The sequence below is a fragment of the Pteropus alecto genome, unplaced genomic scaffold (genome assembly GCF_000325575.1).
Source record: "Pteropus alecto unplaced genomic scaffold, ASM32557v1 scaffold39, whole genome shotgun sequence".
Lineage (NCBI taxonomy): Eukaryota > Metazoa > Chordata > Mammalia > Chiroptera > Pteropodidae > Pteropus > Pteropus alecto.
In genome coordinates this window covers 5,034,203-5,058,187 of record NW_006443568.1, presented here as the reverse complement: position 1 = coordinate 5,058,187, position 23,985 = coordinate 5,034,203, and the positions used below count along the sequence as shown (strand labels likewise).

At 40.7% G+C, this 23,985-nt stretch overlaps 2 protein-coding genes across 7 annotated transcripts in view; one reads left to right on the top strand and one right to left on the bottom strand.

Moving 5' to 3' along the window:
* Nucleotides 1–89: 89 nt before the first annotated feature.
* Nucleotides 90–23,985, bottom strand: YARS (tyrosyl-tRNA synthetase). Of its 3 annotated transcripts, none has more exons than XM_006924279.3 (13): nt 23,493–23,985; nt 20,674–20,820; nt 20,358–20,533; nt 16,278–16,407; nt 14,145–14,225; nt 10,922–11,014; nt 8,757–8,892; nt 8,167–8,252; nt 5,412–5,547; nt 4,359–4,456; nt 3,185–3,378; nt 2,500–2,641; nt 90–939 (listed from the first exon to the last, which is right to left on the bottom strand). In XM_006924279.3, exons 1-13 carry the CDS (start codon nt 23,547–23,549, stop codon nt 829–831), a joined length of 1,587 nt encoding a protein of 528 aa, XP_006924341.1. In that variant the 5' UTR covers nt 23,550–23,985; the 3' UTR covers nt 90–828. The 3 variants fall into 3 exon arrangements, with proteins under 3 accessions (XP_006924341.1, XP_024897098.1, XP_024897099.1); XM_025041330.1 differs by having other exon boundaries at nt 20,674–20,880; nt 23,493–23,706; XM_025041331.1 differs by having other exon boundaries at nt 23,409–23,527.
* Nucleotides 23,878–23,985, top strand: part of S100PBP (S100P binding protein) — a 31,876-nt gene continuing 31,768 nt past the window's right edge. For 2 of the 4 annotated variants that reach the window (XM_015598836.2, XM_015598849.2), the window contains exon 1: nt 23,878–23,901. The gene's annotated coding sequence lies outside the window, so the exon portion shown is untranslated. The other 2 variants (XM_015598847.2, XM_025041341.1) reach the window with 2 other exon arrangements.

The following is a 23,985-nucleotide window of genomic DNA, read 5'->3' as shown; positions in this document are numbered from 1 at the left end:
GCCCCAGGCTGGGTGAGGGGCTCAGCAACTGCTACACACTGGTGTTCCTCAGTCCTGAGGTGGTCTAGTTCACAGACAGGCCCCTTTCAGACACTCAGACACCCTTTTTGGGACATTTTATTTGAATTCATGATAGAGACTGCGATGCCTTATGGAGAAGTACCCCACCCTCTATGAAGAACCGGTCTGTATCATCCACCTTCTGGTGTTAACGACGCAGCTGGTTTAGGGAATGTCCCAACCTCGCGGGAGCGAGGGAAATTCCAAGAGCCCTGGGGTAGGCTCAGTTCCCAGTGCCAAGCCTCAGCTGGCAGGCATTGGCAAAAGCTGCCAACCACCTGGTAGACCACTAGGTTCTCTGTTTTCCCTTCTCTTTCCTTTTCAAATCCCACAATTTCCTGTTGGGGAGAAGCTGTAATTAGCCCAGTTCTGGCACCAGATCCCAGGCAGAGGCATAGTTGCTGGGATAACTCTAGGAAAACCTAGGAATTAGTATTTTTCCAATTAAGATTGTGGTATAAACTTTTTCTGTGAGTTATAATGAAACCAGATTTCTCAAGTCAGCGTCCAAGGCAAGAAGGTAGAGCTGGACTCCCTGTTGCTGCTGTGCCCTTGTTACTACCTGGGAGGTCAGCCTCTCACTGCAGCCAAACTGGGATGACCCTAGATTCTGAGGAGGTTGAGCTGCCTCTTAATTGAGTTCTGCACCTAATAAAGTCCCAAATTTCCTGCTTCAGTGTCCTGGGAGATGAGTAAATGGGTGATAGATGGAGTAAATTGAGGAGACAGCAGATGGTACAAGATAACAGAAGGAAGATGCTGGGTTAGCTAGCTAATGTTTCCCCCTTTCAGTGATTTACAGGAGATGCATCCCAGCTTGGTCATGAAGTTGGTTTCCTTCCACTGTGCGATGCGCTCCTCAGAAATTTTAAAGTCAGCCTGGACAAGAAACAAAAAAAAGTGATTATAGTGATGGTGGGTGGGACTGCAAGAGAACTCTTTTACGAGTAGTATAAACTAATTCAGCTTCTCTCAAGAGAGCAGTTTGTCAAAAGCTTCCATGTTCACATCTTTTGAGTAAGGTAAGCCTGAACCATCGCTAGAAGCAAAAAGACAAAACTGAAGCTGGCCTACTTCAGACAGATCACGAGAAGGCAAAGTTCCTTAGAAAAGACACTAATGCTGGGGAAAAATAGAAGGCAGCAGAAAAAGAGGAAGCCCAAACATGACTCCATAAAAGAAGCCAAAGGCACGAGCACAGGAGCTGAGCAGGGCTGTTGAGGACAGGACACTGTGGACATTACTCATGCATAGGGTCACCAGGAGTTGGAGCCAACACAATGTCACAAAGTTCATTTTAGAGATTTAGTTTAAGAAAATAATCATGAATAAGCGCAAAGCACTATGTACAAGGACATCATCATAGCATTCTAATAGTGAAAAACAACACCCTCAATGCTTGATAAGGTTAAAAGATTTGGTTCAATTATGGTAATTATGACACAATACTATACAATACGATACTCCTCAATATTTAGGAAGCTGGGGAAGTTTTTCAGGCATAAAGTTACCCTACCCCCTAAAAAAAGAATAAACATGGCATGCCTCAAACTGTAACTACATTTATGTCTAGAAAAAGTCCAGAAGGAAATTATCACTAATGACATTTTTCAATATCTCTAGGTGGTAGGACTATGGGTATTTTTTCTTAATTTAATTTCTCCCTATATTTTACACATTTCTACACTGAAAATGTATTTTATAGCCAGAAAAAACTAAGTTAATTTATAAAACCATCCTGGAAAATCAGGAAAGGAGGAGGGGACAAAGCCATCTGGCATGGACAGGAGGATGAGGAAGTAGAAACCACTTGAAATGCTGTCCAGAAACACTCTAACTGAGGAAATAGGAAATAAGTTATTAACTAGGAAAAGTCACATAAGTAGTGTTAGTTCCAAGAGGAGAGTGAATTTTTGATGTTTCACACTGATGTAGCCTAAGCACCTAGAACAGTGCCTGGTATATATATTATATATATTAGGGACCCAGTATTTGTTGAATGAATGAATGAAGGGGTCACAGGGGCAGGCCGTACGTGAGCCAATGCCCCAGGAGAAGAGAGAATGAGTGCTCAAGATCAAGATGAGTGGGAGGGACCGTGGGAGAGTTTTGATCTTGGCCATCGCTTCAGGGGACCCTGTGTGACCTTGGCAGGTATCCCGCCAAGTAAAATGGAGATCATCTATCACAGACTGAAGACCAAATGAAGAACTGTCTGACATCCCTCATACACTGCCTCAAGTGGCCTGTCAGTGCTCAGTACATGCGAGGGCCCCCATGCTCCTTAGATACTTCATTCAGAAAGGTCTGGAAAGAGGAAGAGGGGGCTTAGGTGCAGGAAGGCCCAGTTGGGAAAAGGGCAGGTTTGGATTCAAAAACAGCAGCCTGGGGACACAGTTCAGGCAAACCAGGTAAGAGGGGATCAACTGCAGCTTTTACCTGCAACTTCTCAAAGACTTTCTTCTTTGGCTTGAGCTCTTCATCTGGTTGGCCCTTCTCGTAGCCCTTCACAAACACTCGCTCACCAGGAGCAGAGCCTGCAGGAGGATCCAGAGGCTCAACCTTGCGGCTGACCCCTTCTCTGGGAAGACACACACGAATAAGGAAAGCGTGAGGCTACAGACTGCTTCCAGCTGCCACGGAGGCCAAAGCATTAGGGCTTTTACATGGGGTCCCTACTGAGATTTAGATATCCCACTGCCAGAGCCCCAGGAGGCCCTCACTACTCCACCACTGGTCTGGACATTATCAGGGTTGGGTTAACCAAGGCTAAACTGAAATGGACAGATTCTGAAATCTGGGTTCTTAGGGGAGGAAGTATGACAGAAAGAGCAAGGTCTTAACAGCCAATCAGAACTGTGTTTGAATCCTGGCTCCACCTCTTATTAGTAGTGAGAGGTGGGCATGTACACACTGCTTTGAACCTTCAATTTGTTTTAATAAAAGTTAACTACGTAAAGTGCTTCATTCACAGTACTCGTACAATAAATAATTCCTTCATGCACCATTTTTTGGCCAGTGTTCTCAGGGCTTCCACCTGGCACATAGAGGGGCACCGTGTGGGCCAATCCCCTCTCTTCTTGGCCTCCCCAAGTCCTGCGCCCCACCCCAAGTCCTCACTCACATAGAAGCACACAGAAGCATGCCTTGAGACTCGACTCCTCTCATCTTCTGGGGTTTCAGATTGCACAGCACCACCACCAGCCTATCCTGCAGTTCCTCCTTGGGCACAAATTGTACCAGGCCGCTCACCACAGTCCGTGGCTCAGATTCCCCCACATCAATCTTCTCCACATACAGGCTGTCTGCATCTGGGTGCTGCCAGTGAGAGAGGTCAGCTCTGGAGAGTGTCACAATGGAATACATCATGGGGCCTGGTGAACCCTCTGACTCCAGAAAGGGACATCCACTCCCTACAGAAGCCCCTGAGGGACCCGCTAGAGCTAACTCTCTTTCCAGGTCCCACACAGAAGAATGGAGAACAGGTCTTGAAGGTACATTCTACTCTCAGCCAAGAGGCAGGATGTGAATAAAACAAGCCTAATTACTTGCATAAGAGATGAAAGGAATCTCTAAGAGAGATTAAGTGGCCTGGACTATCTGGGTGGCTACCAGTATGGCCACGTGCTGCACCAACTTGGTCCTGGGTGGAAGATGGGAGAAGGACATCTGCTGGTGTCACCATCTGAAAGCATTGGAGGTTACTTCAAAGTAGTTTTGGTGGCTGGGTCTATATAGTGAAAAGCCAATCAGTGCTTGGAGGAATAAAAGCCCCTAACAATGGTCCCAGGCCACTGACTGCAAAACCTGTCTCTGGAAAAAAGTCCTTCCCCCTTCGTGTGCGTGCGTGCGTGCGTGCGTGTGTGTGTGTGTGTGTGTGTGTGTGTCTGTCTCTGTCTCTCTCTGTCTCTCTCTCTCTCTCTCTCTCTCTGGGGGAGGGAGGGGAGAGTTTGTTTGGGAAACAAAGTGAATGATCCAAGATAAGGCCTGCAGCTAGTCCAGACAAGCTGGTAGAGACCAGGTGAGTCCATCAGACTGGATTTTACATAAACAAGTTCCCTCTGACTAACATCCACCTGCCCCCCAACCCCCAAGCTGAGTTCCTAGCTGTGTTTGGTTGCATAAGGCCCAGAGGCAGCAGAGGGAAAAGCCTGATGCCTGGAATTAGACACCTGGGTTCTGAGTTGGACTATGACTTCTGAGATGTTACTTCCCATCCCAGCCTAGGTTTCCTCCAGATGGAAACAGAAAAACCTGACCCCTATCTGCCTCTCTGGGATGTGGTGAAAGATGAGTACCTTGTCCACACTAACAACTTTTCCCACACGGATATCTAGTCGGGATGGGATGATCTCCTCTGGTTCTGAATTCTTGGCAGGGCCTTTGGCAACTGGCTCTGGAAATGAGAAGAACCCCAATGGGTCAGAACTATCTTCCTTCCCCATGACAGGTCAACTGCTGATCCCACCAAATGAGGACATTAGCAGCATTTCATGCAGAATCCCCAGAATCTACCCACTAATTCTATCTTCCTTCCTCTGTCTATCTATCTAACAAATCCTTCTTCCTTAATTTTACCGGAAAGATTTACAGAATTAGTTATTATATATTCATGTAGGACTTCATTATGGAAGTAGCAAACTGAGGACCTGAGTAGGAAATACCATTAATATTGTTTCACAGAACGTGGGAGTCCTGATCTCTATTTTACAACAGTCCAGACTTTTCTTGATCAAGTTAAAAGTGACCTTAGCATGAATGCTACTTCCGAGTTATAGCTTCTTTAAAACAGGATCGGCAACCTTTGAGAAGTGACACGCTTCAGTTAATAGGCAGGGAGGGGAAAGTAGTAGCTCTGCCATCTTTAGGTATTCCCATTCATGCATTCCACACTTATTTACTGAGTCTTTTCTGGGAGGGGTGGATGGCCAACTAAGAGCAAGTCAGAAGCCCATGGAAGGGAACTGGGCAAATCTAAAGATGAGCTCTCCTGAGAAGCTGTGCAGGCTTCCCTGTGAAGCCTGAGCAGGTGTGTCACCCTTGTGGTCTAACCCATCTCCTTAACTGAAGATGATTTAGTGAAAGGATCAAAGCACATGTCTCACACCAGCAACTCTCAGCAGTGTTGGTATAAGTGGATGTAATCACTTCACATTATCCATCAAACCAAAATCAAGATGACCCAATTCCATTCCAGGAGTCAATAGGAATGACATTCTTGCACTTCAGATCCCCTGGCTCCCTGGGCCCTCAGTTTAGGACAGACTTTTTTCTGAGGCCCACTGACAGGCTATCTATCCTGATGATGCCAACCCCCTTCCCAAGCCCCTTCCCTCCCCCACTGGCCTTACTCTGCTTCGAGGGATCTGGGTAAGCAGCACTGGACAGTTTCTTCAGGGCAGGGGTGCTAAACTTTTCCCGGATGGGATCCAACAACTTGTTCAGGGCAACTTCGACAGAATTTTTTAGGTCTCCAGGGTGAACAACCTGCAAAAGTGTAGCGGTCTGGTGAACTAAGGCACTCAAACAGGGCACAGGACACCTGAATCTACTACGAATAATGTGGTATAGGATGCAGGGTATTTTCCTAGCAGTAAGAACCACCTTGTGAAGCTGGTAGGGCAGAGAAGGGGAAATAGGTTCAGAAAGCTTATCTAACTTGTCTGAGATCCAGATCTTTTGACCCTGAGTCTGATACTAACTTGAGAGTTTTTAGAGGCTAAATGTCAAAATCTTCTAGTCCCTCCATTTATGCTAAGAGTAGGGGCATAAAGCAGGCGTCATTTATAGGCAGAGAAAGATTTACATAGGTAACCGTAGGGCTAAAGCCAGCCCAAGGGGGGAGCTGAGGGAGCAAGAAGGAACAAGAGCTCTGGAGTTAGGCAGACTGGGGTTAGAGTCCCAGGCAGCTGTGTGACCCCAAACCAGGCACCTAACCCCTCTAAGTTTTGGATTCTTCGCTTCAAAAATGAAGATAACAAAACCTTTATCTCGCAGAGTCAGAATGGGGATTAAATCACCTAATGGCTGAAAATGATGAACGGTACCACCACATGGGAGTTCAGTAATTCAATTTTAATTAATTGGGATAGAATTCACTTTTCTATCCTAAATCTGGCCTGAAAGGATCTTCTAGATATTCTGAGGGGATATCCTTTAGGTAGGAATACCTGCAATACAACGATGCCTATAGATTGCTTCTGATGCTATTTCTTCATTTCCTTCAGAATGTTTAATAATAGAAAAGCTTTAGACCTGCACTGTCCAATATGGCAGCCACTAGCCTCATGTGGACATTTAAATGTAAATTAAGATTCAGTTACTCAGTTGCACTGGTCACACTGTAAGGCTCAAAAGACTCATGTGGCCAGTGGTGGCTGTGTTACACCATACCATCACATCTGCCATCACGGAAAGTGCTATCGGGGTTAATGCTGCTCCAGGTTTTTTATTCAAAATCATTTCTTCTATTCCTCCTCGTTACTCCCACAAAGAACAGTTCACAGGGTTGAGGAGGGGAGTGTGGGTTCTGTGGCCTGCCTCAGACTGCAAACAGAAGGGCTGCTGAGCAACGGCTGTCAAATATCCAAAAACTGGGCCTTGAGGACCCTCAGACCTCAGAGGTCACTGAGTCTTCCTCCATTTGATGCCCAAACCCTCAGACAACACTGCTTCCAGTGGTCCTCTGGCTTCTGCCGGAACACTTCAGTGATGGGGAACACAAGGCCAAGTGAGGCGGCCCTGTCCATGGCCACATAATTAAGGTCATTGGGAAGTTCCTCCTGAAGCTGAACCTAAGCATGCCTCCCTGCGGTCCCCGCCTGCAGTCCTGGTTTAGCCATCTGGCGCCACAAGAGGAAAACTAACCCCTCTCCCATTAGGGTCCTTCAGATACTTGAGGATGATTGAATCCATACTTGTTTCTCAGCTAAACATGCCCAGTTCAACTGTGCTTTTATGACATGGTTTTGAGTTCCCTATCATGACATCCTTTCTCTCCCCACGATTGAATCCATACTTGTTTCTCAGCTAAACATGCCCAGTTCAACTGTGCTTTTATGACATGGTTTTGAGTTCCCTATCATGACATCCTTTTTCTCCCCACCAACACAACTGGATTGTCAAATAAACCTCATAAAAAATTGAAGTCCGGGGCTGAACACACAATCCTAAATATAATCAGAACAATGGAGAACTGAATGGACTATCAGTTCCCTGGTTCCAGGATCTACCTTTCTGATGACTTAGGCCAAGTTGGCAGCCCTGTCATATTGCCGCCTCAACTCAAATTCAGAGTCAATCAAAAGTCCCCATTTTGTTCTCCATATACACTATTATTATGTCTTCCCTTTATGATTTGGCTCTGCCTCTCTTTCCCACAATGCTCTACCTCACCTTTTAGACTCTAATCAGACCAAACCACTTGTGACTCCTTATGTACCACGCTGTTTCCTTTTACCATGTCTTTGCACAATTAATTTCCTCACAGATTCCCTCATTATCTTAATGCTTAAGTGTTTGGTTGTTATCCCCTCTACAAAGCTTTCCCAGACAGTCAGTTAATCACTTCCACTTATTTTATTTCTAGACCATGTATGAATCTTCACTGTGCAGTAAGACAGGAAATGATATTTGTTTCTATGTCTCCCTCTCCTACTGGACTGGGCTTCATGATGATTTAATCTTCTTTGTAATGCCAGCCCCTAGCATGATGCCTAACACATGGCCACCTAGTAAGTCTTTTGTTAACCTGTTTATTGAAATGAATAGTGTCCTCTCTTCTGTTCTTTTATAGTTGTATCTCTTCTTTGAACCTTGATCTTGTACTTGTCCTTGAAATACTTTATCTTGGGTTGGATTTGGTCCTTCATTCCAGGTTAAGTCCTTTGGAGAGTGATTAGGACATCAACCAATATATCAGCTTTGTGCCATTTGCCCATCTAATCTGTGAACCATTTGGATCCTCATCTAAGCCATTAACAAAACATATAGCCTTGGAGAGTATCTATTCAGATTCTATGGTACATAACCAGAAACCTGGCTGGGACAAGATGGAGAGGTTATTCAGGATGAGTTCAGTGGGGATTATGCCTCCTCTGGTATTACCTCGGCAGCAAAGTCCTTTTCCAGGTCCAAGTAATCTGTGTAGGTTTTGTTTCCACCCCATTTTTCATCTCGAAGGACCACAAACTCTATAAGAAAAAGGATTCACACCAATAAACTCACTGCTAATGGCAGAGTCATTATTCCTAGACTAAATGTATGGGTATTTGTTGTTTCTGCCATATATTTCAAATTTTATTATTGGGCATTTTATTTTTTTTTTAAATTGGATTACAGGCCAGGTTGTATACCCAGCTAGTATCCAAGCTCAAGGGGAAGGATAGTGTCTTACATTTCTTTTTATTTCTCTAGTTCAACATGCCTGCCCCAACCCTCATTCCTACCACCTCTGCCTACCATGACACCCCATTAGAATCCAACCTGGTAACAACACGTGGACAACTAAATGATATCTCAACTCCAACCATACATTAATATATGAGAATTCAGAGCAGAGAGTCAGAGAAGTCCGTCCCTAGAGGAAGACTCTGTGACTAATCACAAATGTGATACAGTGTATGATTATAAGTTCGATTACTACTAGTTTTGCTATTTCAGCCTGGTCTCTGAGATGAAAACAGGGAGTGTCTTACCAGATTTGAGGGGAAAGAGGACATACTTGATGAAGGACAGAACCCCATTGTTTTCTACATTTCCTGGCTCACAGAAAGCCTTCTTCAGTTTTTTCTTCACATCCTCCTTCCGATCAAGGAGATCAATCTTGGATTCCTAGAAGCCATAGAGGAAAAGAGGACCTCTTGTGGTTGAAAACAAAAATACGCTGTACTAATCTGTGTACAGTTGACCCTTGCACAACACAGGTTTGAATTGAGCAGGTCTACTTATATGCAGATTTTTAAAAATAAATATATAGAGCACTGAAAATGTATTTTCTCTTCCTTATGCCTTTTCATGTTCCCCCCCACCTTTCAGCTTACTTTATACAGAATACAGTATATAATACACATACCAGAAAAAATATGTGTTAACCAACTATTTTATCTGTAAGGTTTCCGGTCAATAGTAGGCTATTAGTAGTTAAATTTTTAGGGAGTTAAAAGTTATATGTGGATTTTCAACTGTATGGGGGGGGTCAGCTTCCTAACCCCTGCATTGTTCAAGGGTCAACTGTATTTTAATTTTTTAAAGAAAGATTTAAACATTAAACAACTTTAACAAAAGCAAAATTAATCAGAGTGAAAGACCACTCTCAATACTGCCACCCAATAAATAAAACTATTTTAATTTTCCTGTGTTCTTCTAAGGCCTTGTCTACAGTATAGGGGAGTGTTACGAATTTGTAGTTAGAGAATAAATATCTGTGTTTGTTCACTTGAGGCTATGTCATAAGTATTTCTGAGTGGCTACCTAATCTTCACTTATAATTTTTATGCTGTATTTTATTTCCAATTATCAGTGACAACATAATTTATTTAATAATTTCTAAACTTTCAGATTATGTTCAAAATGTTCCAAATTACATATGCCACAATGAACATCTTTGCAGAGGTTTTTTTTTTGGTCTTCTCTAGGATTATTTCCTTAAGCTACTAAAAACTACTAGGCCCAAAACTATTTTCTGAAAGGGGTGTATATTAATTGACATTGCCATCAGCAATCACCAACACCAAGAATTTTGAATTATCTAGAGCCATTTTTCCTTTTTAAGGTACTAGGATTTGTTTCTTATTTTGGAGTGTGTGAGCTCATGCTCATTTGAGTTCAGTGGTTACCAAATTCTGGTTCACATATGACTGTATGTGAATCACCTAGAGTGCTTTTAAAAAATATAAATTACTGGGCTCCACCCAAACTTCATGAATCAAGATCTCTTGGGACTGGACCAGTTTTTGTAGTTTTAAAAAGCTCTCCAAGTAATTCTGTTTGGGAATTGCTGCTAGCACCAATTTCCAAGATTAAAATATAGTCAATGTCATTGAATAGGATGAGTAATATAATACTTTGTCAGAGAAATAATCAACACATGGTATATTTTAACTTAAGAGAAAAAGGAATAAGTACTTTCTTTTAAAAATAACAATGACAGTGTCCATGTATATTATTTACTCCTCTCTGATCAAAGATCGAGAACTCAGACTTAAAGAACTAAATGAATGCTCAAACATGACTGTAAACAGAATCACCTTGTAAGATTTGAAAGAAAATACAAATTCCTGTGTTGTTCCCCAGAACCACTTTAAGAAAATCTAAAGACAGGGTTTTATCAGCTTTTTAAAAAAATTTCCTAGATGATTCTGAAGATTAGCTATGTTTGGGAACCCTGAATTTAACATTTCACATCTTTGGGTTCCACTAAGTCCTCTATTGTATACCCTTCGAGACCAAGACAAAAGTATACTTTCCTTAAGCAGGACTTTTAAATGTTAGAAAATAGCATATTTATCATATTAGTTTTATCAAACATCATCCTAAAGATCAAGATGCGAGTTGGTGAAATACACCCACAGCCTTCTCATTAATAAGGCTGAATTTTATCACAGTCCTACGAATGAAATTACTTTTGCTTGTGCTTTTTATCAGTAGCAGTAAAACTCTGAAAATTATGATTGGATCCCAGAAAGGCTGCTTCTAGGTCTTTCAATTCTCAATAGCCACCAGAGTTAACTGGATGACTTAATATTACTTATAATTCAAATATTTGAGAATTTTAGTTAGTTAGGTTACTGTTCTTTTGAGTCCTCAATCTCTTCATCTCTTGCTGAGGATTTCTAAGCTCAAGTTGGAGCTGACAACCTACCTCTTCTGAAGAACTCATTTTGCTGCCCGTTAATCCTGGAACCATAGGATTCATCAGATGGACCCGTTTTGAGTAGCCAAGTGCAGGGAGGTACTGAGGGGTGAGAAAGAAACACACAAAGTAGATATTAATATAAATTCCTGCTCAGTACCCCAATCTCATCTAACTTGCCAGCTTAATAGTTTTGTACATTCCTTTCAATCTTTTTTTTTTCCTACTTAATATATAATTTTCTAAACAAAGTTTTCCTCCTCTGTTGCTTTTCTATTAGTATTACATAATGAGGCTATTGGATTTCCTTTCCTACCATAAACAATTATAAAAGCTGGAAATATATAGAATAACCATTTGCAAACATTGAACAGCAACAGGTGTATGGCTACAAATCTTGGCAGAAGGGAAAGGAAAGGGTGACCACATATTTACCCTGGCTTTCTCTCCTTGAGGGCATTTTTTCAAACCAGGTACTAAGAAAAAGAGACCAAGCAAAAAGCAGCAGTCTGACTAAGCAGAAGAGATAGCGATTAAAGTTTCAGGCTGCCAGGAGGCTGGGATTTGGAAAGGGTTCTAGAGGGAAGGAAGCCCATTTCAAAAATCTAAGTCAAAATTCCCACTGATTTATCAATTGACTCATAGATGTACATGCATACAAAGAGACTCCAGGAAGAACAGGCTCTGGGAGGCTGGAGACCTAAATAGAGGTTTCAGAAGATGCACAGTGCTGGGGAAACAGAGGTTGAAGTTTAGGTGCAATCAGAGTCAAGAGAGTTTTGTGAACAACTTGAAATTTCAGTATGAGACTGAAGAAAGCCCACATTCTAAGAATAAGAACCACATCATAGAAGAAAGGCCAAAACCAAAATAGACCTGTTCTAACAAAGCCTAAAACCAACCTCTGAGAGGATTGAGGTGATAGACAATTTAACAGCGTACAGAAAACACAGCACACTATAAACATAATCCCAAACCTCTATGACACATCTATGATGTCTTTGATACGTTAAAAAAGTACTAGAAATGAGAAGCAGAAAAAAGTGACTGATAGTTTAAGTAGTTAACAAAAGTAGAGCCAGAAACTATCCAGTTGTTGGAATAAGCAGATCAGGGCATCAAAACAACTATGACTGGTATGTTAAAGGAAACAGAGGAAAAGATGGGCAAAATAGATAAAAGATGGAGAACTATAAAAGAGAATTATAATCTATAAAAAAGAATGAATTTCTGGAAGTTCTGAAATAGCACAATACAATACTGGATGGATTCAACAGAAGACAGGATTAATGAACTTGAAAAGTCAATAGGGAATATCCAAACTAAAGCACGGAGAGAACAAAGAAAGGAAGAGAACAGAACAGAATATAAGAGACCTGTGAGACATGATCAAGAGGTCTAACCTAGGTATATAGGGTCACAGGAGAGGAGAAAGAGAGAATAGGGCATAAGTAATATTTAAGGAAATAATAAGGGACGATTTTCCAAGTTTGATGAAAACATCAATGCACAGACTCAAGAAGCTCAGCAAAATCCAAGTAGGATAAATACAAAGAAAACTATAGCTAAAAACATCATAGTCAAATTGCTGAAAATGAGAGACATAGAGATAACCTTAAAAGCAGCCAAGGAAAAGATATATTATCTACAAAGGGGAAACAATAATACTTACAGGTGACTTTTTGATGGAAACTATGGAAGCCAGAGGAAATAAAACAACTCTTGAAAGTGCTAAAAGAAAAATATTTGCTAAACTAGAATTTTATGCCCAGTGAAAGTGAAAGATAGACGTTTTCAGACAAAAGAAAGGTGAAAGAACTCATTACCAAACATAAAATACTAAGGGGGGCCCTTTAGGCTAAAAGAAAATGATCCAATATGGAAGCACAGAGACATAACTGCAGGAAGAATCGAGAGTGCCAGAAAGGGTAAGTAGCGGTAAGTACACATGAAAATTGACTGTTTAAAAAAACAATTGTGATAAAGTCTTTGAGATTTAAAATATACGACAATAGCACAAAGGGCAGGAGGGCATTTAATCAAATAAAATTGTCGTAGGTTCTTGCATTATTGGGAAGTGGTAAAAATATCTAACTTTAACTGTAATAAATTACAAAGATACAAGCAATCTCTAGGGTAAGAGTGGCCAAAAGTTTTCTGTAAAGGGTTAGATAATAAATATATTAGGCTTTGTGGGCCAAATATAGTCCTATTACATATTTTCATTTTTTTAACAACCCTTAAAAAAAAATATAAAAACCGTTCTCAGAGCTTCTGAATCATACATAAATGAGCCATGGGCCATATCTCTGCTAGAATAATAAAAGAAGGTTCAAGTAAAAAGTTAATAGAGGAGATAAAATAGAATAAAAAGGAATATTTGATTAATCAAAAAATTTACACTGTAAACATTTCCTCATTCATTAAAGATAACCAAAAACTTTAAAAATATATAATATTCCATTATGAGGATTTAGCATAATGTGCTTAACCAATCCCTTGTCATTTGATATATTTCTAGATTTTTGTTTTAAACTGATGTGATAAAAATTTTATATATAACTCAAGTTATACTTTTAAAATTATTTCCTTAGGACAAATTTGTATGATCATTAGGGCTAAGGGCAGAATCATTTTAGGGCTGTCAAATCACCCTCCAGGAATTTACATTTCCACTAACAGTATTTTCTCCTCACTTTTGCCAATGAGGTTTTGAGAAGCTTTCAAAAATACTAGCCATTTCTCAATAGACCTTTTCAACTTAACTCAAGTTCTTTCCCAGAAAAAACAATTATGGTCTCATGCTAATTTCCTCCTTTAAACCCTGCTAAACCTCATCTTAGAAATGAGTGGTTTATGTAAGATCCAGAGCAAACGGACCAAATGCTCTGAGAAAGAATAGTAGCTGTGAGTGCTAGTGCCTTTCCCTGGAAACTAAGTTATCAGGAAAGAAGCAAATCCAACAGGTCTGGAAGCAGCTTCCTAGTGGCAGCAAGAGCATGGGCTTTTGAGTCAGATAGATCTGGGTGATAATTCCTGCTTGGTCACTAACTGTACAGTACTGGAAAAACTCTCTTACTCTTTCTACCCTCAGTTCTCTCATCTGCAAAACAAAGAAAAGTAATACTTATCATACAATAAGGTTATGAGTGGTGGGACTGGCATATTCAATAAACTTTAATTGCACACCTCTGAGGCTCAGAAGAAAAAAGATAGGAAAGAAGTTACTAACCTTCTCTGCAAAGGTGAAAATCTTCCTCTGGTCAATGCCTCCAAATTGGGCATCTACTTTCAAATATTCTTCATCCAAGGCCTGTGGAGAGAAACACATGAGCATAGATTCCTACTTTTTTCTTCTTTATGGGTCTGAGAAATTAGAAACTTTTGAAAATCACTACATTTTTCCGAAATCACTACTTTTTTCTTCTTTATGGGTCTGAGAAATTAGAAACTTTTGAAAATCACTACTTTTTTCTTCTTTATGGGTCTGAGAAATTAGAAACTTTTGAAAATCACTACATTTTTCCGAAGGTAGAGCCGGGAAACAACTAAGCAGCATTCAACCTCCCTGTTGGCCTCAGGAGCTCCAGAAACATCTGCCAAGTGCCTGTACTAAACAGTTCTCCACGTGGATGTCATGGGGTTAAAAATAAGAGTAATCTCTGTTCCGAAAGCTCACAATCCAGTGAGGAAGGGAGGGAAGAACACAGCGAACCATAGTCATGTCAAACGGACTCATTGAATAATGCGACCTGTGAAACACGTTAAATAAGTGGCAAAAGTAGAAGGTGCTTAGAGAGCTAAAAAAAAAAAAAAAAAGGCAAGGCTAAACTAGTAAACAAAAAGTTAATTGCTTACTGCATGCAAGGCCTAGAGCCAGCTCTGTGGATACAGAGGTGAATCAGACTCAGACTCTGCCTTCAAGAAGCCAATTAGCCCAGTTGAGGAAAGAGACATGTAAACAGATAATTTCAATACAGTGGGTTAAGGGCTAACCTAGATGTTCATTTAAAGAACAGTACTAACACAGGAAAGAAGTGATTATCTCTATCTGGTAGGAAAGGCGGCAGAGAAGTCTTCCTAGAATCGGACTGTAGGCTGAACTTAGTTTTGAAGAATATATAGATGTTTTTCACTGTGCAGAGGAAACAGCATGTGAGAAGGCACAGAGGTGTGAAGTGTTTAGGGAAATTATGAGTGATTCAGTCTGCCAAAGCACAAACTTCAAAGGATGTGGGAAGTGGTCAGTGATGATGATGTTAGAAAAGTAGGTGAGGATCCTGAACGTCATGCTAGGGTGCCTAGCATTATTCTAGGTTGGTAAATGGCTTTAAGGAGGGGAGAAACAGGACCTGCACTGTAGAAAGATCACACCAGTAAGAGGCCAAGCATGGAGCGGAGGGCTGTGAGTTGGAGACAAAGAAAATCATTGGAAGGCTGCTGTGAGAGTCCAGGTGAGAAATAATGACGAATTAAGTCAGTGGGGACGAAGAGCAAGACTGAATTTAAGAGATTTTTAGGAAACAGAATTGGTAAAATTTAGTGTCTAACTGGATGGGGGGAAGAGGAAGAAGGAAAAGTAGAGAAAGGTGAGCAAGCAGGAAGACTATAGAACAGAACTGTCCAATAGAACTTTCTGTGATGATGAATGTTCTCTATCTGTGCTGCCCAACATGGTAGCCACTAGCCACGTGTGGCTCTTGGGCACTTGAAATATAGCCAATGTGACTGAAGAACTAAAAGTGTTAATTTTAACTACTTTTAATAGCCATGTATTAAAAGTAAAGTATGACTACAAGCTACCGTAGTGGACAGTGCAGGAATGTCTCTAGGTTTAACCTCTGGAAAGATCTGGAAGTGACAAGGGAAGACTTGGCTTTCTTACATCAAACATTACAGAAATATACAAAGAAAAAGTTAAGTCTATCTATATTTTTATCCTGCCTTCCTGAGGTAACCAGTATTAACAATTTGACTTGTATTTTACCATCCTTCTCCTTGCTCATACAAACATACACACACATGAAATAGAATGTACTTGTTTTGTTTAATGGAAAATAGATGAATTTATTTTTACGCATCGCTCTGAATTTTCTTCATTTAAGAGATTATGATTAACAAAAAGATGTGAGAGATGAAGTGTTTTGAAGGACGGATAGGTAGGGGAGGACTTACAATTGAAAAAGTCAAAGAAGAGGTGCAGGAAGTTGAGGGTGGGGAGAGGAGAAGGGGGTCAGGAAGGCCTACAGCACATGATGAAGGAACAGCAAGCTCATCAGTTTACATGGATTGAGAGAGAGGTTCTGACCTCTGGTTAGAAAAGGAACAAAAAAGGTCACTGGGCAACTCCATCCTTCCCAAGTACCTGTAGTCCTGGGTACAGCAGACCACTTAGCAAAGGGTGCTCCACCTGCTTTACCACCTCAGCTCCAGCTTTCTTGGCATCGTGCTGTGTGACTACAGAGGAGAGTCTGTATACATCTAGTGTGTACTCTCTGAAGAAGAAAGGAAGAGGGGACAGCTGTAAGACTGGCCCCAGGCCTCAGTTTAATCCTAATGCGCATTAATTTAGTCTCCCAATCTTAAGACATTCCAAGAGAGCACTGCCTGATAGCTTCTAAAATGTGAGCGGTCCATCTTCTCACTCAAAATACTACTTTATTTTTATTTTTTCCCCTTTTTAAAGATGGCTCTAATTAATCTTTTTCTTCACTTATCTCTTTAAATACTGCTTCTCTGCCATTCCCCTCCATTCTCTTCTTCTGGAATGCCCATTAAATAAACATCAGAATTTCTCAATCTGTCTTCCAAGTCTTAAGAATAGTGTACCCATCATTCAGTTTAAGAAAAAGGATCTAATTACTTCTGAAACTCCCGTGTACTCCACCACAATCTGACCCTACTTCCTCCTCCTCCACAGTAACCACTATCCTGAACTTGTGTTTTTCCAGTTTCATACTATGTTTGTTTCTCCAAACAATGTATTATAAATATTCTTATATCTGTATCCTGGTATACATGTGCAAGTTCTTTTATATATGCCAATATATAATAGAATTTCTGGATCACAGAGGATTTACACCTTGAACTTTAGTGGATGACGCCAAACTTGTTTATTTTCCAAAGTGGCTTTTATCAATTTTATTAATATTGTCATTATTTTAAATTTTGCCAATTTGGAGAGCATGAGTGGTTTCTCACTACAGTTTTAATCTACATTTCTTTGAATAATAACCAAGGAAGTTAAGCATCTTTTCATATGTGTATTGGTCATCTGGTTTCTTCTGTGAAATGCCTATTTAAGTCTTTTTCTACTAGAATGACATTTTTGACAGTTGATTTTATACTTTTTGACATATAATACTGGGTTATCAATTCTTTGCCCATATATTATAAATATCTTCTCCCAGTTGGTGGCTTGTCTTTTTACTTTATTTTACTTTAAATGTAGTAAAGGTCTTAATTTTAATGTAGCTGAATTTGTCAGTCTTTTCCTGTGATGCTTTTGGTGTGTCTTGTTTAATTTTCCCTGCCCTGAGATCATAAGATGGTCCTACATACTGTCTTTTAAATGTTTTATAGTTTGGCCTTTAAAATTTAAATCTCTAATCCACTTGGAATGGAGAGATCATTTTTTTCCCACATGGATAACCAATTGTCTCTGCACCAGTTTTTCTTAAAAAGTTTATTCTTTCTTTGTTGATACAGTGCCAGCTCTGACATATATCAAGTATTATATTTCTATTTCTGTACTCTCTATTCTGGTCCAATGGTTAATTCTTGATCCCCATGCTATATAAATGACCAAGGATTTGGTATCCAGAATACATAAGAAAATCCTAAAAAAAAAAAAAGGTAGAAAAATGGGCCAAAACACTTGGATAGACACTTGACAGAAGAGGAAACACAAATGGCCAAAAAACCACAAAAATAAATATTTTCAGAATTTTACCCCTACACTTCAATGGTAGTTTGGGTAGGTAAAGACTATTAGGTTGGAAATTCTTTTCCTTAGGAATTTTAAAGGCTTTGCTTCATCGCCTTTTGGTTTTTAGTGCTCTTTTTGAGAAATGCAAGGCCATTTTGATTCCTGACGTTTTGTAAGTGACCCTTTTTGATTATTCAATTATTGGACCTCCTGGCTTAGTACTCTAGTTTTCTTATCTTTTTCTTTTTATTTTTCATCGTGGTCTGTGAGGCCAAGAAACCAAAGTTCAAGTGCATGCGATTCAATGAATTCAATGATTTAATATATTTCATAGATCTTAAGATGTATATTTTTAAACATTTAACATCCCTTAAATCTAGATGTCTTTTAAACAATGGCATGTTATAAATTATTAGTATTTTTAAGACATCTTAGATTAACTGAAATATCTTTTTGTATTTCGACTTTCACTTCGTTTCTGGCCACTAAGTACATATTCTTGACTAATTTGTTATTTGACTAATTTGAAGCATTTAGGAAGTTAAAAAAATATTTTATCAAGTACTTTTAGTTGTTTTCAGCAAGGTTGGTCAGAGTGACAAGTCTGCCAGACTGCTAGAAATAAAAGTCCTTATCTATATCTCAAACACTCTTATAATTTCTGTCCATATTTTTGTATTGCATTCTAGGTGAATTTCTTAGTATTACCTTTCAAATCTCTAATTTTCTCTTCAACTGTATTCAGTCTAGAGTTGATACCATCTATTGAAGGTTGGTTTGTGGGTGTTTTGTTTCACTGTTTTTACTTTAATGACTGAATTTTCCATATTCATGTTTCATTTTTTGTTTCTGTTTTTAATCGATATAATTCCTTGACATTTGAGAATCTGTGTTGTTTTGGAATAGCAGGAATATACTTAACACTCCTAAGTAGTGGGCAGCTTGGTTCGATTCTTGGTATACACATACTCTAAGTCTCCATAGGCCTGAATCTTGATAAAAATCCCTAAAGGTGGCCAGTAGTACCCCCACACCCCAGCTCTACTTGAGAGGTAAGGGTGGGAATGGGAAAAGGAGAAAAGCCCTACTTTACCCTCTGATTTTAAGCAGTACGGCTGGTTTGTCCCCACCACCTGCTCGCTTCCAGACTGGAACCCAGCAGACCTGTAACTTCAGCCCAACTCACCAATTTGCACTTCAATTGTTTCTCTTACCATAGAGATGTTTAGCAAGTTTTTGAACCTGGTTATGCCCTTTATTATTTTTGTATTTTTATCTATCATTGCTGTGTTTGGAACAGAGGAAATGCATCAAAGCATGCATTTACAAAGCCATCTTCCTTTGAAGTCACTTTTCTATATAGAAAAAGAGCAAGCAACTTCAAAGCAAGATAGCTTTATTTATCCTACCTTTATTCCAGGAGAATAAAAACTTTGCCTGATTTATTCACTGTTGTAATCCCAGTACTTAGAACACCGTCTGACATATAGTAAGAACTCAATAAAATCTTTGCGTGACTTGCTTTCTCACCTTCCTCAGGTCTCTGTCATCTTATCGTAGAGGTCTTCTCTAACCACTCTATTCTTACTTCCTGAGAACTTTCTTTCCTCCCACCTGCCTACTTTGTAGCACCTATCACCATATAATAAAAGTACTCCCCAAATATCTGTAGAATGAATGTAAAAATGAATGAAATCTCAGGCACTCTATTGAGGCTGTTGATTCAAACATTTGTTTATATGAGGATGTCTATATTCTTTATTTAAAATTCTTAATGTCCAACAGTGGGGAATGGTAAAGAAAATTATGTTAGATGAAGTAAAAGGAGAAATTAAGTTGTAAACAAGAGATCTGAGTTCACATCCTGGCTCGTCTACTTACTAGCTATACGAACTTATATCTGAATCTATTTCCTTATCTGTGAAATAAGATAAAACAATGCATACCTTTAAAAGTTGTTCTAAGGGTTTAAATGCAAAAGTGACTAGTAGAATGATACGTGGTTTATTTCAGAGGTTTTAAAAATAAATGTGGAGACTATGAGGCGGCATGGGGGAATTATTTAGGAAATTGTTAAGTTAAAAAATTAGGGCTCAAAATTATGAATGCTAACATTACAAATATGAATAAAACTGACAAAGAAGCAATAAAAATTGTTGGGGAGGTAAGAAAAAAGTGAAAATTCTTTCACATTTCTGTTATCATTATTTGCTGAGGCTGGAAGAAGAAAGGGAGGCCAAATGGTTCATCATTACCTTCCCATATGCTGTGAGCTCTGCAAGGCCAAGGACTTTGTTATGGTTACATTTATACCTCCAGCAAACAGGAGAATACCTAAGCATTTACTGGTCAGTATATTTTTGATAGATGAATTAAAAGGACAATGGTTTTTTAATGGCTCATAATATGAGGAGCCAAACAGCTTCTAATTCAAATTTAAAGAGTACCTGGATTCTACAGGTCTGTAATTAGTTAGAAGCACCAGAGCCAGAGGAGGGTGGATGATAAAGCACTTACTTGCTGAGCTGGTAATCGGTGCCTTTGATGAACCTGAGCTTCTCCAAAGACACACCAATGCTCTCCAGCACTGCCTTGATCACATTCTCATAGTAGCTGGTTCGAAGTTCTAGAAGTTCCCATGGGGCTTTCATGTTATCCAGGTATGCGTGAAGGTCCGCAAACAGAATTGTTACCTAGACATAGAGATAAGAGGCCACCAAAATGTGAATTTGTCTAAGTACCTCCAAACTCGCCCACCCTGTCCTGCCGTTGTTAATCTCCCTTTTAGCCATTCCCCAAGGGCAGCTGCTTGGTTTATAACATTACTTCTTACCTCACATCCTGCTTTCAGGAAGTCCGCGATCTTAGACATAGGCACAAAATAAGCAACATGTGGCTTGCCTGTGGTTGCTGTTCCCCAGTAAACTTTAAGTTCCCGCTCCTTCAGTATCTCCTTCAGCTTCTCTTCCCCCAGAACCTCCTGTTGTGGAAGCAGAAGAGCTGGTTTAATGCTGGTGCCTCACCTTACTCATCCTTTACCCTGTGACAAGGAAAACAAAGGCGTGTGTCACTGAGGGTCCAGGTTCAGAGCCTGCAGCAGGGTCTAGCCATGCCCTCAGTGCAGAGTGAGAGCCAATCTAAGTTGGTTCTATTGCTAGGACCACTCTAGTGAAATGACACTGATGTTAGGGGAGTGAGGCATGTCCCTAATTGCATCTTCCCCTCCAACTACCTCTAACTCATGCTTCTTCTTTTCATAGCCAATTTCTTGAAATAGTTTTCTCTTCTGGTCTCCATTCCTTATCTCCTAGTTCAGTTTGAATTCCATACAGCACACATAATGGAAAATTCTCTTGCTAAGATCATAGATGGTCTCCACATTGCCAAATTCAATGAATACTTTTTAGTTCTCAGTTTTCCTGAAACACTCTCCTCTTTTGGTCTCCTTTATTTTTTATTCTCTTAGTTTTCCTCCTACCTCTCTGGGTCTCAGATTTCTTTGCATTTGTTCTTCTTCCTAATGATTAAATATCAGTAATCCTTGCGGCCCTATCTCTTCTCTTCTCTACATTCTGATTCCCTTCAGTTGCTTCAATTACTACTTATGAGCTAGTAACTCTCAAATCTCCTGCACACACATATATAGAATTGTGCACCTATTATCAATCCGGTTAGTTTAGATTCAGTGTGTTCATAATTAAACTCATGTTCTCACCTTCCTACCTCATTCTCCAACCATCTCTTTTTACTTATGGTTTCATCTCTAATTCAGTAAATGGTACTATCAGTTACTGAGTTGCATACGTTACTCCAAAACAGCTCTTAAACCTTCCTTCTTCTCTCTGCCTCTATACCGCCATCCTAGTCTAGGCCACCATCAGATTTTAGTGTTTCTTCAAGTGATAGTTGGGGAGGCTGTTGGAACCCATGATAACAAAATTTTGTTGGTTGGAATTATCTATTAACAGGACTTGTTAAAATCCTGTCTTCCAAACCGGTTGGAGGTTGATCCTGCATCCTCCAAGCTCCTGACTATTTTGACACTTGGAGGGAGCTCACCACCCAAGGAAAGGTCATATCGCTTACCCTTTAAAATATGAGTGAATCAGTGCCACTACCTTTGTCTCCAACCAGCACTATTTTAGAGAGGCTAGGAAACAAAGGATCTGGCTAAGGGGAAGCATGAAAGAATCTCTGGTTAAGATCAAGCTGTAAGTGGAAATAACCCAAATGTCCATCAACTGATGAATGGCAACACAAAATGTGGTATATCCATGTAATGGAGTATTATTCAACCAAAAAAGGAATGATGTTCTGATAGGTACGACACAGATGAACCTTGGAAATATTATGCTAAGTGAAAGATGTCAGACACAAACAGCCACATTTTGTATGATTCTATTTAAATGAAGTGTCCAGAAAAGTCAAATACATAGAGACAGAAAATAGTGTTTCTCTAGGACTGGGGGAGGAATGGGCAGTGATTGCTCATGGTTACAGATTTTTAGGGGGGATGATGAAATGTTCTGGAATTAGATAATGGTGATAGTTGCACAACCCTGTAACTGTGATAAAACCCACTGGAAACCCCCCCCCCAACTGAACTGTACCCTTTAAAAGGGTGAATTTTATGGCATGTGAATTGTATTTTTAAAAAAAGAGGGGAAAAAAAGCTGTAGCTCAACCAATGTATTACTGTTCTTAAAGTAAAAACGCGATTTTAAACATAGCCTACAAGGCCCTCATGACCTGGTTTTGCTACCCCTCCTAAACGAATAAGTAAAATGTATAGTATGTCAGATGGTGATAAACTCTATGAAAAACAACAAAATAAAGTAGAGCAATGGATGAGACAGTTCTGGTGGTAGGGCATTTGTTATGTAAACAAAGTGGTCCAAGAAAATTCTTCCAATTAATGTGACAATAGTCAGAGGCCAAAGGGAGACAAGGGAATGAGCAATTTACTTATTAAGTGCTTGATCTGCACTTTGCTCAAACTACTCCAACCAAATTAGCTTTCTCTCTGAAATATAGTGTTCTTTCTCCCCTCTGGGTCTTGCTCTGGGTTCCTTCTACCTGAAATATCCTGCTCTCTACACGCCCCCCACCCCCCATTCTTCCTCTCATTAACTTCTACTCCTGCTGTTCCTGGAAAACAGCCGGAACATATGTGAAGAGGTGATTCGCAGTGTAGAGGTCCTCAGCCTTCCCTGACACTCCTCCCCAGCCCTCTCCCCTAATTTCCTTTCAAAGCTCCACGTATAGTAGCTTCCAGTACTTTCTTCAACTGTAATTCAGTGTTTAGATTATAGGTCATTTTCAACGTTTGATTCCCTCAAAACAAGCTCTGGGAGAGCAGGGCCCAGCGCCTAGCACATAATAGGGTGGGTGGGGTGGGAGTCCTGGATTCAAAGTCTGCCTCAACGCAGGTAACTGCACACAGGTGAGCCCACCGTGATTTCTGTGGTACCCAGTTAATTGCTGCCTGCCTGACTGACCAACCAAACCAGCACTGAGGACTGCCTGCTCTCTGAGCTTCCTCGGCGCGGATTCCCCGGACCCACGCACTTAGGATATCGTAGTGGGGGCTCAGGATCACTGAACCTCGGGCCCTCAGTGCCGAACAGCGCATTTCCAATTCCAAGGCCCGACCTGCAAGTTCCGGGTGATAAGGTGCAGCTTCTCTTCTGGGCTCGGAGTGTCCCCCATAGCTCCTTCGCCCCTGACTCCCGAGCTCAGTCCGGCACCTGCGCCCCTTTCTCGGTCACCGCCGCCGCGTGCTGGGAGTAGTATCTCAAGTCCAATTAGGTTGCATCAGCTGAGCTCGTCGCTTGGCTTGCTCGGCCTGGGCCCTTCTCCTCCTGGCAGTGGTCGGGAGTCTAAAGCAACGGAGAGCCGAGAGGGTCGATGAGACGAGAAGGGGTGGAGCCAAGAGTCGCGGTAGGCGGTACGCAGGGCGGGGTCGCAGCGCCTGCGCGGGGGCACCCCCCCAGAGGCGGGGCGGTTTCCTGCCAATCACTGCCTGTTTGCCCTACCCCTGGCGCTGGCCCCGCAGCTTCGGGTAGGGGAGGTCGGGGAGGGGGGCGATAAAATGGCGCAGGGGGCGGAGTGAGGCGCGGTCTTTCGCCTAGGTTTCGGCCCGGCT